The 19465-nt window shown below is 41.1% G+C and overlaps 1 protein-coding gene across 2 annotated transcripts in view; it reads right to left on the reverse strand.

Moving 5' to 3' along the window:
- Positions 1-19218, reverse strand: part of abr (ABR activator of RhoGEF and GTPase) — a 138399-nt gene extending 119181 nt beyond the window's left edge. Inside the window, exon 1 of one of the 2 annotated variants that reach the window (XM_079566118.1) lies at positions 18069-19218. In XM_079566118.1, coding sequence (XP_079422244.1) covers positions 18069-18864 — 796 coding nt within the window. In that variant the 5' untranslated portion in view covers positions 18865-19218. Of the gene's footprint in view, positions 1-97; positions 423-18068 lie in introns of those variants that run through there. The other variant, XM_079566119.1, reaches the window with a different exon arrangement.
- Between the last annotated feature and the right edge of the window lie 247 nt (positions 19219-19465).

The raw sequence follows: 19465 nt of genomic DNA on the forward strand, positions 1-19465 counted from the left end.
TGCTGGTTAGGGGAAAGGGGGGGGGGGTCTTGTTATGGGCAGCCACAGTGATGCACGGTAATGACAAAAGTAAAGTCACACATGGAAAGATACGTACTGCTGTAGAGGGTGTCGATCCAGGAGAGCCGGGGCAGGCCACGAGCACTCAGCGGTTCCATCCTCTCTCTCTCAAAGCGCTATCTCCCTCTGACTCCCGTGATTCTTCTGTTCTTATCTGGCAGCGTCCCGTGATCCACCTTCTATCCTCGCTAAGCGCTCGTCATGACTCAGGAGGGGGTCAAATAAAATATGTCAAAAGCCAAAGCCGGGGTCCGACAGACGAGCAGAGAGCAGGAGGAGCGGTGAGCGGTGGGTGCGTGTGAGGGGAAAACAACAGGCTGGAGACGAGCAGCGGCGACCGTTGCTAGGGGAAGAGCGAAGCACTCGCTCCATCCACCCTCCTCTCTCTCTCTCTCTCCACTCTCTCACTCGCCCGCTCGCTCTCTCACTCGCCCGCTCGCTCTCTCTCAGACGAGGAATTCAGAGAGCCATGTATAATGAGGCTGTGCCAGAAAGACTTGTGTCAAATGTCAATTAGCTGCCAGATCTGCAGACTACTTTATTTAATTTATGGAATAAAATGAATAAATAATGTTTAAATTCAAACAGTTGCCCCATTTTTCATGTTTTGACATGTCCAGAATATCAACACAGCAAAAAGTCAAGCAGAAATTAGTAACATTTTCTTGAATGGCATCACTTTATCTTCCAGGACACGAACCCCTTAGGGTTAAGGCTTAAGGTTAGGGCTAGAGTTATGTCTTATTACATTATGTACCTACAAACTACTAATACATATCATTCCATTGTGTATCCAACCTATAGGTAGGGCTGTCACGATAATTACTATATTGACTTATCATTCAATAAATAACAGATAAACAATATATTTTTGGGCTCGATATTTATCGTCTATACATTTATTAGCATTTCCCCCATATGTTTTCTTTGTAAACTTAGATTAAGATAGATAGTTACATTATATTTCATGTTTATTGCAGCTTGTGTGGTGTTTTAGGATATGATGATGCACTTTTAGAACAAAAGTTTACTGTCATTTTTATGCCTGAGAGTTGACAGTATCGAGTATCGTTAGAGTCAATAATATCGCGACACTTTCCTGCCTCAATATATCGAACTTCAAATGTGCTATCGTGACAGGCCTACCCTTAGGTACAGGTTATTACACATTTGTACAGAGTATATTACATTGTGCTAAATTTAGGTAGGTACAATTTATCAAGGTACAGAGACTCATGTCAAGAAAAAAGAGAATTTACCTGAAAATGCATTGTTGAAGATGTTTTTTCTTAATTTAAGTGTAAAAAAGACTTGCACTATGGACAGGTGAAATTGGTTACTCAAATCAAGGACAAATTTATCTCTTATTTCTCTATTACTACCAAGAAATACATGAAAGCACAAAACAAAACAAATCATCGACAACCTTGTCCTTTCCCAGGCTTATGATTTAAATTCAATTCATAAAATTTATGCAATTTACCAGTTAGTCTGGGCCAAAAGCCAATATCACATTAAAGCAACACAAAGAGTCCACAATAGACTCGAGCATTAGAGCAGTTCAAGTGAAATCTGTTTGAGACAGTCTGTGCTGTCTGATAGTAAGAGCACAACACTATGAAGTCAATACTGTTGCCATATGGTACAATAGACCCCTATGTGAGGACCATCAGTCACTCATCTTCACTCCAGGGACATAGACGTCCGAGGGAGAGTGAAGTGTGGCAACCCGCTGCTCTGTTCTCATGAGCATTCACCATGACGAGCACTTTTGAACCGAGGGCACAGCTTTTCACAAGATGAAAAGTTGAATATTATTAAGAGATTGTATTGGGACTGGAGTGTGCAGTCTTTTTAAGAAGACTTTAACGCAATAGATTATATTTTTAAATGTAAATCAAAAGTTAAATTGCGAGACTATTCCTACAAAGGTTAAATGCTTGTCAAATTAGAACACATGTAAAGTGATGGATTATTTGGGAGTATTAAGGTTTTTTTTTATTTCCTCGCAAAAACATGCCTTTTTCCCAATTACTGCACAAAATGCACCCCACGCAGCTTTAATTACCATCCCTCCACGTGTCTGGATGCTTTTAATGAGCGCATTAGATTTGTTTTGCACACAGCCCTCTTTATGTACGGACTCCTCATCCGTCCAACAAACACGCCTTTTCATGCGCACCAGCCTCTGTTTACGAACGCGGGGCAATCAGAGCCGAGCGGCACGCCAGGGGCAACCAGACCCACCCCTGGAAAACCTTTTTTTACCCCCCGCCCTGGCCCTCCCCTGACAGCACGGGGGAGGGAGGAAAAAGACGGCAAGGCTGAGATGCACAAGAAACTTCAATTAGGACACAAAGGCTGACAGGAGAAGGGCCCCCACACACCCCTCATCTCCGCGAGCACCTCCTGACTCGGGCCCCAAGCCGCACTCTTTGTCTGGATACATGTCTCTAATGTGCCAGCTGGAGGAAACACGTGAACACAGAGGCACGGGGCATTGGGGAGTTCCTATAGCTGGGGGGGCATTTGTGTATGCTAATGGTATGTCAGGCTGATGATATCAAGCAGATAAATTACAATGAAGTGACTGCTACAACGGACTGTATTAGGGGCAAAATAAAAGGGCAATTTAACACATTAGCGGTTAATGTTATTGGGGCCCCTTTGCCATAAGGTACTATATTGATTTTGTATGAATTGCACAATATGTGAGGCTGAAGCAATTACTTTTTATGACGGCAAAAGAACATTTTCCAATCAGCAAAGATAACCCAATGTAGGCTAGTCTGCTTTTACATTGTTCTTTTAAAAGATGAGTAAAAGTATGAAACTGATTTCTATTTTATGGACAGATGCCAATTTCTCACTCTCTATATGAAGAACATCATCACGGGAGTGTTTTTTGGGGCAATTATGGTCACCGGATATAGCCCCTGCCCTGAGCAAAATCTTGCCATGAACGGTTAGTAAATTTATGGGTAAATTTACGAAATGTTCATGAGTAGAATTTGCTTAGAACCGTTGCAAGAGAGTTTTTTTACGAGTGGAAGTTGACCAATATGGGTTATGTATGATGCTTCTAAACTGTCAAATACGTCAGCGTTGGTCTGTGACAGCAGAGGGGCTGTATTAGGGGCATAGGGCTAATTTAGGACATTCAAGGTTAGCAGGTACTTCAGAGGGAGCTCCTTTGAAAGACAAAAGTCAGCAGACTCCAAAACAAAAAAAACTCTACGTCTCTATCTCTTGGTGTACATATTTGAGTGGCATGATATCAGACACAGACTAGAGACTACACGGACCCTTGGTTCAAGGTCTAGGCACCAATGCTTGGCTGTTAATCTCATGCAAAACACAATAAACCCAGTGCACTCCCAAGTTTATAGAACAGCCTGTGCATGTTGCTTTGTAGAATAAAATTACAATCACACAGTCCAGTCCTTTTTAAAAATCCTCTATACCTCACAGAACAAAAGATGTTTTTCTTCCGTGGCCCCCCCTTCCATACACACGGGGTCTACATTATGCAAATGTGTACATGCACCTGTCTTTAGTTCTCGGAGCAGACCCTCCTCCCTTCTGGTAACTGCCCCATCATTCAGAGGGCAGAGGCAAACAAAGAAGTTCACTTACACCGCGCTGTATGTAGAAAAACACATCAGGCGATGTGCTCCTGGAGCGTCATCACCAGCCGGCACTGATCAAATATTCATAGGCAGACACGCTGTGAGTTAAAAGGGCCATTTTAACCGTCCTACACCCAAAATGTCCAAAAAGGTGTACTTAACTCACCAATCGCCCCAGCATCATTCTGAAAATACTAGCAACTTGGCATAAAGCAGGTGTACGTTGGAAGCCATAAATTTACGATAGAAGTTAACAGCATGCCTCTTTGTCTGCCAACAACAAAACATTAACACTTAAGGAGCGCTCCATAAACGAACTGGAAAGGTCATCATTCACTATATAGTGCTCCAGAGAGACGGGGCGCCCAGGCAGAGGCGAGGCGAGACATCGGGACAGACAGAAAGAGAGGGTGCTGGATACAGGCCGATACCATCAGCACTTGAGGCTATGACTCGAAAAGGTCTCTAGATTAAAATTGGTTTTCCCAAGAAACGGGATACATTGTGATTCTGGTGGAGATTTAGGTCAGGAATCACAATCAAACAGTGAGCGGAGTATTTGTGACAGAGAGGAAGCCAAATATAGAACAGATTCGAGTATTTACACCACATAACTCACAGGAAATCACTGGAATGAAAAGGGAAACAGTTTGAGCAAAGTGCTGGGCCATGCAAGAAAAAGTGTGAAATTGATATTATTATTAAGTTAATCAATGTACAAGTGGTTAGCAATCAGGTCGCTTTCAGAACAATGTCAAGCCGTCTGTTAAAAATCCATCCTACAAAAAATGCATTTGATCAATTGAGCTGCGCAAAAGGCCACCACCAACCACCAGCATCCCCCCATCCCAGACCCCTACCCTGACCTTAACCTCAGGCCTGGGGGGGATTGGACACCACTTTGGCAGAGCCTGTTGGGACACATGACGGTGTGTGGGGGGGGGGGGCTCTGTTGATAACGCTAATTTTCCACACCAGTCCATTTCTGCGGGGCAATTGGCGACCACACAGGAAGGACAGATCTGGTGACATGATTGGATGTGGTAAGTAATAATAAGTCACAATTGATGAGGTTTTTCATGACGGGTAATTTGTTTTGCAGACAGAATCTTAACTGCAAGAAGGACAATTAACTAGAAGAGCAGAAGAGATGATATTTCATTCATTCAATCTTTATTAAAGACACAAGTGAGAACACATGATAGATGGATAAAAAAAAAAAGAAAAAAAAAACAGCAATTATTTGACAAACTGTCACCAAATTATTGTCATCACAACAATACTATAGGTGGTGCTAAAGTTTGATATACACATTTTTACACGTTTCATTTTTCGTAAAAAACACAAGGTAACTTTAAAATAGACGCAAGTTTCAGTTTTAGCTATGGTTTTCCTACTTTAGTTCCATTTGAGCCTTGTTGTTGAACCTTAGCAAAACTAACTCATGCCCCTAGAGGCCATAAGTGTCACTGCAGGTGTCGTAGCATGTTGCGTTTTTTTACTCATTAATTGTCCGTGAGAGTAAATACTACGCTGACAGAAAAGACAAAGGTAGAGAGGGATATTGTACATCCAAGTACACAATGGACATCATTTTTTTTTCACTCAAACTTGGCTGTGCGCTAGCCCACAGTGAGGTTTGCCCATTAGCGTGTTAGCTTCGTCTTCGGGATTCTATTAGTGCGAATTGCACCTCTGACCCAGTGCATAGAAAGCTGCAAGAGTAGTTTTCTGGCCAGAGACACTGGGGGAGATGAAAGACACTTGTTTTACTACGAAAAGGATTTATTATGGTAAACAAGTTACTTAGTTCTGCTTTAGGTCTTGTTTAGACAAAGTTTAGTGGGAAAACAAATTCATTTTTGTTTACATTTAATAGAAATGGTTTAGTAAAACCACTTAAAGGCCCTATACCAGATTATTTTTTGTCTAGTAGTGGCACAAAATGTGTTTTGTCCTCCTTTAGTACATCGTAAACTGCAGACATTGAGGGGAAAACATTGTGCATCTACTTACAGCATTTGCATCAATTTCATGAACTTGCAGGCAGGTTTTCACACATTTCTGTGAAAGTGACCCTGCAAGTTGGGAAACGTGCTTATAAACTCATCCCGGTGAAGAATTGGGATGCTACAAATATGTCAGGAAAGCTAGGAATGAGTTCTCTTTCATTGCTTGTAATTTTTTATATATTTTTTTAAATCAGGTATAGGATGTTTTTCAAGACAGTAATTGAATATTGAGCAGCTTTGGCCAACATGTATTTAGAAATTGACCATTGGACCATATGATTTTTAACAGCCCTAATCTGCATTTTTAAAAGCCAGAAGAGATAATGTGCATTTTATTTATTGCACAGGGACAAGTGTGAATAATTAACAAGTAATGCATAGCCAAGGCTAATTTGCAATGTCTGTCCCGAAGCAATACTGTCAACTATTGCTTGTTCATACGGTCAAGCATCTAACGCACAAATCTAAATGGATTTCTCCTAGAGCTATGTTTGCATTATGAAAATGCATATTCAACCCTAACCCATCCATCCTATATGAATATATTTTGCGCGTGCTATACTCGAAACATTACCACAGACTACAAAGAAAACACGTCTGGCTACAGCCACCATCACTCACCTCATTTGCCCCCAATTCTCCCCTCACACCCCTCTATCATCCAATTATGTGGGACAGCCCGAGCCTCAGAGACCACTGCACCTCCCCTAATATGTGTGTGTGTTTTTCTACACTAGATCTGCTCTGATTGATGATAAGCGAGTGGAGGATCTTAAGTACAATCCTGCATCTGTCTCAGGTCCTGGAGAATGTGCGCGAGACGAGGAGAGAGAGTGTATTCATCTTGTGCCAGCCCAATTGACTTTGATCTATTGAGGTCAATGAGGAAATCATCAGCATCATGCAGCGGTTGGTCAGACGGCAGATCGGGAGTGCCGGCCTCGCGGTGTGCACACATGAGCAGGCGGATGCATATGGGGAAGAAAAACCTCATGTCTTATTCATGGTGTTGGTTCATTCATTCTACTATTCATACTCAAAAGACACACAAAAGCGAGAGGAGTTGTTAAAAACGGCAAATAGACGGAAGATCCAATCGCTTCAGGACTAATATTGGTCTTTTTATATAAAGGTTGTCTCAGGTCATTATAAGATTACTTTTATTATACAGAGCAAAGTAAAGAGCTATTCATTCATAAGTGAGTACTGAGTGTAAGCTACTGTGGTCAGCATGTGTGGACTGGACTGTGTGAGTCCAGTCTGAACAATAACCTACTGCCCTCTAGTGGTTTCCTCTGGCTATTGCAGCTTGTAAGGCATTCATAACCGCATCTGTTCTTGTAATAAAGCAAAGCTGATCAATGGTTTTAATCTGATTACAAGAGTACAGTTACTTTACTGGGGCCGTGAATAACATGGCTTAAACATTATAATACGAATTGGAATTGTATATATTGTGACAAGTGTGAGTTTATGATCAATTATCCAATGCTACACATGACCAGAGATGAAGTACATCATTGGTTAAATCAGTCTTTAAGTTTTAACTGTATGCATAAAAATATAGGCATCAACAGAAAACAGAAATTCAGAAAAGGAAAGGAAAAGGATTGATTTGTCAATGTTTTAAAAATCCAGAGGAGGGTGCTGTCTTTTTTCTTTTGTAATTTACACACAATCCTTCATCCTTTCAGAAACTATGTCATTTACATTTCAAATACTTTCTGTTTGACAGGCCTCGTCTGTGTCCAAACATACAATAGCCTGGCAACTAATTTTTCCCTGAAGTAGTGTTGATGGGCGGATCTATTTTGATCCTTTGTGGTTGTAGTCATACATGTACGTAAAAACAATTCAAGAACAACAGAGAAAACATCAAATTCTGTCCATAAATGGAACGGCATTGAGAACAAGTAAAAAAAAAAAAAAGAAAACATGTGAGAAATTGGAAGCACGTCTGCTTCACACCTTATACCACAAAAACCTCTATCAAATCACTGAAGTAAATTTCTTTGAGTCTCTTTCACTCAACATACAACATGAATACAAATGTAAACATACAAATGTTGACGCCTCATCTGACATTTAAAACCAGAGCAGCAGATCCAGTCACACAAAACTCCACTTCTTCCCCTTCTCGCTCCACCCTCTGATGCATGGAACAAAACTGTTACAGTAAGCTGGACTTTGCCTACTTAAGTACTTAACATGTACATAAATTCATGACCATAGTTTGTGAATATGAAAAGGGAAAGCCCAGAAAAGCATGACTAACCACAATAACCACTAAACATTAAAAACAATCTTTCTCTTTCTCAGTCACAAGTAAACAACTAAACACAAATGTACAATGTTCATCTGGTACATTTTTTAAAGTCCCAGCAGTGGCAGTGCATGAACTACTATGGGTCATGTAAATAGCACTGCACATGAGAAACTTCCTATATTCTACTACAGCAAGAGATAATGTAAACAAGCAGGGCTGCAAGGTTTATCGATATGGGATCGCAATTGAGGCTTTGACAACTGCACTAACCAAACCTCAAGAGGCTGAGGGTTTCCTTCTTCTTTTCTGTCTCTGGCATTTGAGTTATAGACGTTCACTGATCAGAATTTTCAAGCCTTGTGATCTCAGTTTCAGCAACAGATAAAAGGTCTGAATTTCCATAAAGCAGATTCTAAAGTGTTTAAATAAACGCTATGTGACTTCATCTCAGACTTCTTTTAGTCACGTGGCTGTGCCCTGGAGGTACTCTGAATGTCGGGGAAAGGTGGAAGCCGACTTCCATCAGAAGGGGGCGCTGTCCACATAAAACCATATCTTTTTAAAGTAGATTATACATTTGTTAAGTAATGATGTAATTGCTCTACTTCTACTTCTACAAAGGAAGTTTAGCCCTATTCACTATGATGGGATTGAGCTGATTTTAACCTGTTGTAGAGCCGACGACAAGGATCTTTTTCAAACATCTGATCACAAAGAAATGCTACATTTACTCTGGATTTTCCCTAGTAATGGTTTTCTGGCACTACTTATCAAATATTTTTTTTGCCATACACAATGAAGGCTTATTTCAAATATACAAATATCTTCATTTTACCAGGAGAAATGGTGAGCTATATTGATCGAATCTGGTGTAACACAGTTGTTGGCCTTTTATCTGTACTTCAGCAGGAGATTCAGATAAATGCGTTTTTTGCTGCGTTTATCTGGAACTCTCAGCAGTTTGGACCCGCAGGCAGCAAACTATTGTGTGTGATGTCACACTTAACAAACCTATTGTATTGTTCTAATGTGGGGCAATTTGAGATGTTGTTTGACAGTCGAAAAGTAACAGGACTTCCTTCACTCATCATTTTAGCAGTTTGAAAAATAAAAATACCCAAATCAAATCGGAATCACAGTATTTGTCCGAAAAATTGCAATTAGGTTTTTGTCAAAATCGTGCATCCCTATAAACAAGATTAAAAAGATGAGTGACTTTTTACTTAATAAGTATTATGTAAGTCCGAAAATGTACTTTATATATAGTCAGTTACTAGAATGTTCTTGAAAATATGTGCAAATGGAAAAACAGACATCCCTCCCACAGCACATGTGCAGCGTGGCTATAGCTGTAAACTTGTGACAAAGTATTTCTTTCTTGGTCACAGACGGTGTTGTTGGAGAAGAAAGCCCACACCCCGCGGCGCGTGTGTCTCACTCCCACCTTCTCCAAACTCGCCACACGGAGGTCGCCATGGCAGCCGGCACAGCCAACCAATCACACGCAGCCTCAAGTTTTAGTGGTTTCTTAATAAACTTACTTGAAGCGTTGGTGCCGGGCGGGGACATACAGTAGAGGGAGAATGAGTAGTGTCATGTCAGGATATAACTGACAGGAAAACCGCTTGGCTGAGGCGGTGCCATGAAACCTTGACGATTTCCCACACTTTTGATACAGAGAGATTTACTGTAAATCAGTCCACGATCAGCAGTCATTTCCTGCAATGCCCAAAGAGTTTACAGCTGAACAGCACACTAGACGTCGGTCACAATTTCAAAGATAACAGTGTGTAATGTTTGGGTGCTTTAAGTGCTAGTGTGTTGAGAGATTTATGGATGGGAGAAATGCCCGATAAAGATTGTGTTGGCTTGAGGAAGTAACTAAACGTTCACTGTGCACCGTGATTGGTTAAATCCCCCGTCACTCACCCCGGCCAGAACATGATGAGACCGCCTGTGTTAGAGCATAGAGCTGCATTAACAGAAATCTCGTCACAGAATTCAGTAATATCATCTGATTTCATAAACTGTCATCAGTTTCTGTCACTATTTGCGTTAGGAGCTTTTGAAAAAACATACCTTTAAGGAAACTCTAAAGCTAATATTGGTTTAGAGTAAAACATGTGCCTTAAAGGAATGACCAGTATGACCAGTTGTATGTCTTGTCTTAGAAACCATGCCCTGAGTACACAAAACTAAGAAGCAGGAATCCTTTACTAGGGTGTTCTTAACACACTGAGTGCTGTAGAGTGCCAACAATCCAGACTATTTTCTATGATATTTGTAGCACCACAGAGTATTCTATGTTATAGCTATGGACACATGCTATGGCTCGTTTGAAAGGTGAGACTCTAAACTCTCCGTAGGTGGAAACAGTTTCATTCCTGAGAAATCTAAGCTAAACAGAGAATAGTTTTGTTCAAAATCACAGATTTTTTTTCTAGGAGCGGAGATATTGTGTGTTTTATGAAACACTCTTCTTTGTGATTAACTCCTCCTCTCCTCTCTGGACAGGCACTAAGGTTATGGGAAGAGGCTAAATGCCTAAATATCTCTGTTTCAAGTAAATTTTCAAGGACAACATTGTTGACACGATTTGAAACACTGCGTGTTATCGATCGCTTTCGCTAATCATCGCGTGTGCATTTAAACCTGCGTGGTTCTCGGATTGAAGAATCTAACAGGATGTTTCTCTGCCGTTCTTGGACCGATTTTAACCATTTAAAACTCAGAGATATGTTAAAATCTCAATTGTTTCGATCTGTCCATGGGAAACCGCTCTGCTTTGTCAAACGTGCTCCAGAGAGCGAGAGTGTCAGGTTTAGAAACTCAATAATATATATGAAATGTCCAGATCGTGACTTTTCACAAGTTTTTGATCGTCATTTATTTCACTTCTGTTCATCACAGAGCTACCAAAATCACACATAAGGTGCATTAGAATGTATAGTTTTGTAATAAAACAAACCCCGCAAAAACAGGTTTTTCAGTTTTTGGCACTCAATGTGTTGAAGCATGAAGTCACCTTTTCATAACGAGCACATGCACAACAATAAGGTGTTAGCAAATTCATTACAAACTTAACGTAACCACAGAGAATACACGTCTCTGCATTGACAGTTGACTCCACCCACAACTGCAGTTTAAAGTGACGTCAATAGACCACAAATGCTTTGGGAGTTTTCTGTGATGTGACACTCATTGACTCCTATGTTTTAGGCAATGGGAAATCTTAACATGACCCCAAAAATACCCCCAACATAAGCCCCTGTGCCGTTTTCCCCACGTTGTGAGTGCACCAAAGTCTGAGAAACTGCTTTCACACCTCTGTGGATAAATCTCTTGCATGTCCCCTGAGCACCGAGGATGATGCTGCAAAAAACCTCCTCCTCTTCCTCCCCCTCGCTGTCTGCTCTTTCAAGACAACTCGTTCATCACCGTGGAAACGCAGCAAGATGGCAGCCCATAAATAGCGTTTAGGTCCAGATTTTATAGTCTCAGTTTGTTTAAATGCCTTGACTAAACCCAAAAGTGGTAGTTTAGAGAAGATTGTGTAAGAAAAAGTGCGGTTGCTAGAAAAGTTACTTGCATGTTTGTAGCGGTGTCATTGATTAAAACAACTTTTGTCATAATTTTAGTCAAAGTAATATTCTTGCTAACTAAAATTACACTTAAAAACAGGAATGATTCTATATATCCGTGGCTGAAGAATTGTTCTCTGTACGTACGCTTTAAGCCACTTCTATGGGCGCTAAAGCTTGCAAACTGCTTAAAACTGGTACAGTAGAGTAAATATCTTTTGCAACTACAATCCTTTATTGTAAACGAGGAAGTGACAAAAAACCAGACCGCCCTTACCGTCAGTGTCTAAATATAGGATGTTTTTAGTTGATTGCACACACGGGTATAAATCTCTTACTATGACAAGGCATCTGACAAAGCCGTATGTGCATACGCCTGAGAAGTGCCTAAAGAATTTGTGAAAATCATCAAGCACAGCAAAGTGTTTTGAGAGTTAGAAAAGATTTGAAAGCAGTTTATGCCACTTCACAGCTTGAAAAAAGGGGCATATTAATTTATAAATTAGGGCTGGGTACATTTTTTCCCATACCAGTACTTGAATGTTACCGATACCAATTTTTCGATATACTATTTGTCCTTTAGAACCGGAAAACAGAATAATAATGTTAATTTACTCTCAGCCACAAATCTCTTAACAGTACGATGATTAAGCTTAATCTTTTATGAAATATTGATGTTTTTTATACCTAGACCAAGGCATTCAACTATTTCACACTTTTCATCAGCAGAGAGATCCTTTTTCTTTTCCATATTGCTTGAAAATGATGGTCTGAATAACTGGGCTTAACCTGACAACTAATCATCCCAGGTCACTGAGATTGATGTCAGTGATTCAAAGAGCCCTGAGACACAATACCATCCATGAGTTTCAATGAAAAACACTCTTTTTTTTTTACTTTTTTGACACTGAAATACAATTTGCATAATAATTTGGAACACGGTGTAAATGTCCAGAATATTCCAGGCCTGGCTACAACTATATTCCTGCTTTAAGTATTACATCCTAAAGCAGAACTAAGTAACTTGTTTGCATGAATAAATCCTTTCCATAATCCCTCTGGGGGCGATACTAGTCTTAATGAGATGATTGGGGGGTCTTTCACCTCCCCCGGTGTCTCCACACTTGCAGCTTTCCCTGCTCCGACTCCGAGGCCCAATACACACTAATGGAATCACGAAGAAGAAGCTAACAGGCTAACGGGCAAAGCTAACTGTGGGCTAGCGCCACTTTAGCAGTGTTTACAGCCAAGTTATAGTGAAAAAAATATGTCCAAGTGTAATTGGGTTGTGGCACAATGTATATCCCTCTCTCCCTTCGTCTTTTCTATCAGCGTAGTATTTACTCTCATGGACAATTAATGCGTAAAAAACATGCTTCGACACCTGCAGTGACGCTTATGGCCTCTAGGGGCTTAAGTTACTTAGTTCTGCTTTTTTTTTAAATGTCTCTTTATAATGTATTTAAAACACAGGTTCCTAAAATGTTAAATTTGTGCTGAAGTAATAAAATGAATGAAATCTAAACTATTTTCTAAATGACTTTTCCCTTTGTTTCCCAGCCTCAAGGTGTTGTAACATTACACTGGAGCTTTCCAATGATAATGCATTCCAACACCATTACAACTGTGTGGATGGCCTCTGATATTGTCTACAATTCACAGGTTTACGGACGAAGCAGCACACATGGGCTCTTTAAAGCTGCCATCACACCACGAACAAGTGTAAAGAAATTAAACAATATGACAGTAGGCTCCCTCCTCTATGTGAGAATTTACAGGACAAGCCTCGACACGCTCCTCTTATCTGGGAGAATGAGCCAATATTCGAGGAAGACCAGAAGTGTCGGAGAAATGGAGAAGCACCCTCTCCGAGTGAGAAAACCAGGCTTGTTGTGCAACTAAATCCGCAGCACGCAACACACACTACGCTCTGATCAGGATGTTTTTAAGAGGCACAAATGAGTTTAAGTGCAAGGCGGTGTGGTATCACTATATAAAAAGCGCAAAGATAAAACGAAGCGTGTCAGGTCATGTCTTTGTAGTAGTACTGTATTACACATAACACTGAAGTAATAGTTGGTTGAGCCAAAACAGCTGGAGTGACTGCACAATTGATACAGGTTTGACAAGTAGAGCATGGTCACTGACAGACAGGGAAAGGAAAACATGAGATAAGTTTTTATTTCATGACTCACTAACTTTTACTTAATGAAGACAAATCTACCCCCAAAAAACACTCAAAATGATTCAAATATGTAAACGTTTACATAATTTTGGCATTGGCACCACATGGCAATATTAATTCAAATAAAACCATAATACAGAAATTTGGTGATGTAAGTGTTCCTTGTTGCTTAGCATCCTCTCCACTTTGGACCAGAAACAATCCCACCATTTGCCATCAGCTATCAGTGTGAATCTGTCATTTCAGCTCAAAGAAATGCCAATCTTTAGTCACATCACATGCATTTGTTTTCCTTGCACAGTGATTTGAATCTCACTGACCTTAGAGCAAAGAGGCATTCTGTGATGTGATCAAAACGTCTGCCTGTTTGCGTTTTTAACATTGAAAACTGCTACATGTTACATTTTACAGCTGATCAAAAGAGAAGAATGATTAAAAGAGCTTTAAATTCTCTTGTAAGTTGTTTGAACTCGTGATAAACAGGAAAACATACATCTTTTGAGCAGTAAGGTGTTGCACAGGGATGTGTGTTAGAGGTAAGAGGAACCGGAAACTGTCGTCTCAGCTGGGCCACCCATCTGGCACACACTGAAACGCTCAGAACAAATGCCTATGACGATTTACAGGTATTTAAATGGACGAATAAGAAACCTATTACAAATTAGTCATCCAGCTTTTCAGCAAATCATGTCTCATACAGCATCAAAACCCCTCACAGCAAAGTATTTGAACTTTCTCTGAAATGCTTGAAATAGGTTTACCAAAAAAAAGAAACCCACAAGAGTCTGGCTTGAACTGGTTTGACACAAGAAGAAAAGACAGCAATGGCGAACACTCACCGCGACAAACCAACACAGTGGAATGAATCATCAGTGAATCGTCCCAGTGATGGTCTCAGAGTCATTTGACCCCTGACCCCAGTTTCCAGCAAACACACAAAGCATTCACAACCTTTGTAGTTGACCATGGGGTCACTTTAATTAAGATTTTAAGCTTGGAAATGAGCGGGTTAAGGCCCAAACATGTTTTCCCACCAATGTACACCCACTATTGTTCAAGAAACAATACAATTTTCCACAGATTCTGCACATCAGGGCCAAAGTAAATATCCTGCTGCGCAGATTATGGCAAGTGATCAGCCACAATAACAATTTAATTAAGTGGAAGCAGCAAAAAAAATGCAGTAGGAAGTGGACAATGGAAGACCACACACACTCAAGGAAGAGCTGTCCATTTAACAAGAAATTAGTTTACCAAGTCTGGTTTTGTACAAAAAAAATATGTATAAAATATTAAAAAATTATGTAAAAATAATACTATGCAGATTAAAAACATCTCAGCCACAAAAAACAACACAATGCTAAATCTGTATTATGCAGACATTGCAATGCATTCAAATGTCACAGACTAAAATACAATGCACCCAGAGTCACTCCTGTCTGACTCACTCCCAGTTTCCACATTTTGTTGGGGAAGTCCTTTACTAAAGAACTCAGATCTTGTAAACATGTGCTACTTTAGGCACAGAACTTTGATTCACAAATGGAGGGTTGTGACACAAAAGTGACTATATTTAAGCATTTAATCTTTCCTAGTTTAGGCTAATCAGAAATGTACCTCCATTTGATATTGGGGTTTATTTGTTTGTTTTTTTCTATTATGTTATGAATGTTTATTACAATTATTATACAAAAAAGGGACAAACGAGGAGGTATCTGGCCAAGACTCACAGCTAAGCCACACAAGCCTTCTATTCTTCTTGCTAATCACTGGATCCAGTTCACTGGAGAATAAAACAGGTTAACCCTACGCTCTTCCCAGAAGATGGTGAAAGAGCAGAGGGAGCGGAGAGAGCTGCACAGGAGGAAGAGGTGGGAGGAGGTGGATGAGGGGCTGACCAGTGCAGGACACCACGCTCTAAACAGGGAAAAACCCAGGGGCTGCACTGTTTCAGAGAATCAGAGGAGCACGGAAGGCAGCCAACCAGGTTTGTCGTCTACTGTGTGTCGAGCCCATGACACCTGAACACGTTGTACGGTTGTACAATGACAAATACTGCACTTACTTACTTATTATTTTCATCTGCTGGGCACTTTGATTGATGAATGAAGGCACACATTGCACAAAAGAGGTCGCAATAAAATTATGTCATGAAATTAGGTCTCTCAATCAGAGCAGCAGCAAGATTTAGAAAATACAGGCCATTTTTTAATACGGAGGTTAATTTAAGAGTTTTGATTGCACATAAACTAAATTCCCCCCTTTTTGGTAACGTTTGTGAAATCCGAACTTCCATGTTTCTGTGTCTGTCAGCCAACTGCTGATGCAATGGGCCTTTGTGGTTTGGTTGCTGTGAATGAATCACATGAACTTTGTAGACTCTTCTGCAAAAGATTTGTGTCACTGTTGTTTAAAGAAAACAAGAGACAGAATGAAATTTCAGGTTTTCAAACATTAAAACAACACAACAACTAATTCTTAGGCAGACTTTTTATGGGGATGATATGGTGTAGATTTAAAGAAAAAAAAACAGCTTTCTCTTTCTGTTGATTCTAAAATGAGATTTCCATCATGTTGTTGTTTTGACACTGCAGTACATCTACAGTACATCTCGGTCTTACACAGTATTTTAGTCCAGGTTCGTCAAAAGTGGGAGGCAATGCAGTCGCAACATAAAAATAAATCACTGGGCGCAGATAATCGATGGCAGTGGGAGTGTGAAAATATTGAGCTGTTGGCCAGACTGTTCATTCCAACATGGCAGCCCATAAACACCATGTACAAAATGTAGGTGCATTACTTCTAGAATTACATGGTGTTCCCTAATACCTTGCATCACGCGTCTTGTTCCTTAAAGGAATAGGCCACCGTTTTTACATACTAAAATATGTTCTTACCTCACTTTAGTCGAGTTAATATATCCCCGTCTGGTCTTTGTCCGCGCGCTCTGTCACGCAAACGGAGCACATACGCAGCCTCTCCCACATGTCACATAGCTCCGAAAAAGCTCACGATAGAAGCTACCAAGCTCTTCCACGTGTTCCCTATTTAAATAAAGTTACGTGAAGTGTTTTCATGCGAAGTATATTTACACAGAAATGTAACATGTCGATTTTATAAGCAAATAAAAAGGGGGACTATATTGTGAGGCGTAATGATACGAGGAGCAAAACGTCAGCGCAGTAACTCCTAAAGGTTATTGACGGAAGTGAGCGGGGGAAGTCTTTAGGAGTTACTACGCGGACGCTGTGCTCCTCGTATCATTACGCCTCACAATATAGTCCCCCTTTTTATTTGCTTATAAAATCGACATGTTACATTTCTGTGTAAATATACTTCGCATGAAAACACTTCACGTAACTTTATTTAAATAGGGAACACGTGGAAGAGCTTGGTAGCTTCTATCGTGAGCTTTTTCGGAGCTATGTGACATGTGGGAGAGGCTGCGTATGTGCTCCGTTTGCCTGGCAGAGCGCACGGACAAAGACCAGACGGGGATATATTAACACGTCTAAAGTGAGGTAAGAACATATCTTAGTATGTAAAAACGGTGGCCTATTCCTTTAAATGTGAGGCCAAAGCAGCAAGTCATTTGTATCTACAACATGTCATGATCATATTTCTGATTTGTCTTCATGTTTAGGCATGACATTCTACTAAAGCCGCCCACAAACTAACCCAATATGACACTTTTTTTCTCTGCAAAGTCAGAGTAAAACATTTTTTAAATGTCTTGAAAGTTTTTTAAGAGCCATTGCAGTGAGTTAGGGAATCTGTCAACTAAATGTCTAAATCTGATGTCTAATGAACATAAATCAAACTGCTTCTGTGTCTAGCCTTGGCTCATTTGACTTAAAGGAACAGGCCACTGTTTTTACATACTGAGATATGTTCTTACCTGAGCTTAGACAAGTTGATGCGTACCTGTCTGGTCTTTGTGCGTGCCCTCAGTCACGCAAAACAACTAAAGATGTTGTTAGCATTTGACCTCTCCCAATGTTTTCCTATAGCTCCAAACGGGGTGAAGTTGGAAGCTACCACGCTTTTCCACAGGCACATACAAACACCAGACAGGTACATATCAACTCGTCTAAGCTCAGGTAAGAACAAATCTCAGTATGGACAAACGGTGGCCTGTTCCTTTAACAGTGGCATACATCAGGGTGTTACACTGGACACTTAAGACACATTTTAATTGTTAAAGGTTACAGGTCAGGATTGAGTCGAATGGTGCTTGGTTATAAGTTACCCACTGAAATAAACCATCATTGTACGCCTTAAGCCTGGTCTAATTGTGAATGATTAAAAAGGCTGAGCACTGGGCATGTTCCTTACCTACTGATGAAGAGTCGTCATGGTCGGAGCTCAGGTATCCATCACTCCTCCTGTCCGGTGTGCTGCATCCAGAGCCCCGCGAGGGTCTCCGCTGGATGTGCTGGAAGGACGGGGACAACCTGCCATCGTCACCGGAGTCAAAGTCCCTGCTGTGGCGGTAAGGCCGTCTGGTGTCCCGCTGCGCGTTGGGTGTCCTCTGGTTGTCCCTGTAGACAATCTTAGGCGCCAATAAGTGATTCCGGACAAAATTCTCATTGAGCTCCGTGTCCTCGTATTCCCGGTCGCTGGCGTCTTCGTTGTCGTTGGTGAGGACCGGGACGGGCTTCTGGAAGCTGCTGATCCGCGGAGGCACCGGGATAGGCACGGGCTTACCTGTCTTTCCGCTGAACCTGGGTCTCTCCCGGGAGAAGGAGCTGCCCAACACCGCTGGCTGCACTCCCAGGACTTTGACTCCCAGGACAGACTCGGCCAGCCTGGCTCGATCTACCTCGTCGTCCCTTATGTGAAATGTACTGATCTCTTTTGGTTTCGCGAAGGAAAAATTATCAGCGTTAAAGTTTTCATCTTTCGCCTCAAACCTTTCCGGGTCGTCTCTCTTCTGCCGAGCCACGGTGGTCTGCAGGTAGATCATCTTGAATTTCTCCTCCGCGAGAGACTTCTGGAGCTTTTTCAGATTCGCTTTGCACGACTCCAGCTCAGACTCAATGTCCTCCACCGACTTTAAGTCCATCTGCGGGACTTCACACTCGGGAAACTCATTTTTCCAGTGTTTGGCGAATTCCTCCTGTTCCCACATCGCGCCGTCAAAGACAGCGCAGCGCCCGATGAGGAAAACAATCAATTTCTTCTCACCGACAGCTGGCGACGTATCAGTCTTAAATGTTCACTTTCTTTCTCCTGCCTTTGGATCCGGTAATGAACTTATCTGCCGCAGTTTGACCAGTCTAAGCTCATCTTCCTCCTCCTACACGCACAAATGCAAGGCGAGCGTGTGCACTGGCTGCGAGATGCGAGTCAAGTTGCCACTCTGCTGAAAACTTTGCAGACTTCCTGTATTGAGACATGACGCATTCACGTGCAGCCCGAGCAGCTGATATTTGCAACCTGCGAATGGCCCTTAAACAAAAATTGCTGACAATCTTTAACGAAAATAACAAATTTGCAACTTTATTGTTCAGTCATACCTGCACGGTGTGATTTCTAACTAAAATTGTATTTTTAATGCAACCAGAAACAAAATAACATTGGATTAGAAAATGTGTGTGAACCCAATGAAAGCAACAGTTACTGTGCAGATCAAGCATGGCTGATGTTACTGGATAGTGAGTGAGTGGCCATCATGTTCATAATCCATGTTATTGATACGGCAATGACCAATGAAGCAACACAGTAGATAT

This window comes from Gobius niger (genome assembly GCF_951799975.1).
Source record: "Gobius niger genome assembly, chromosome: 11".
NCBI lineage: Eukaryota > Metazoa > Chordata > Actinopteri > Gobiiformes > Gobiidae > Gobius > Gobius niger.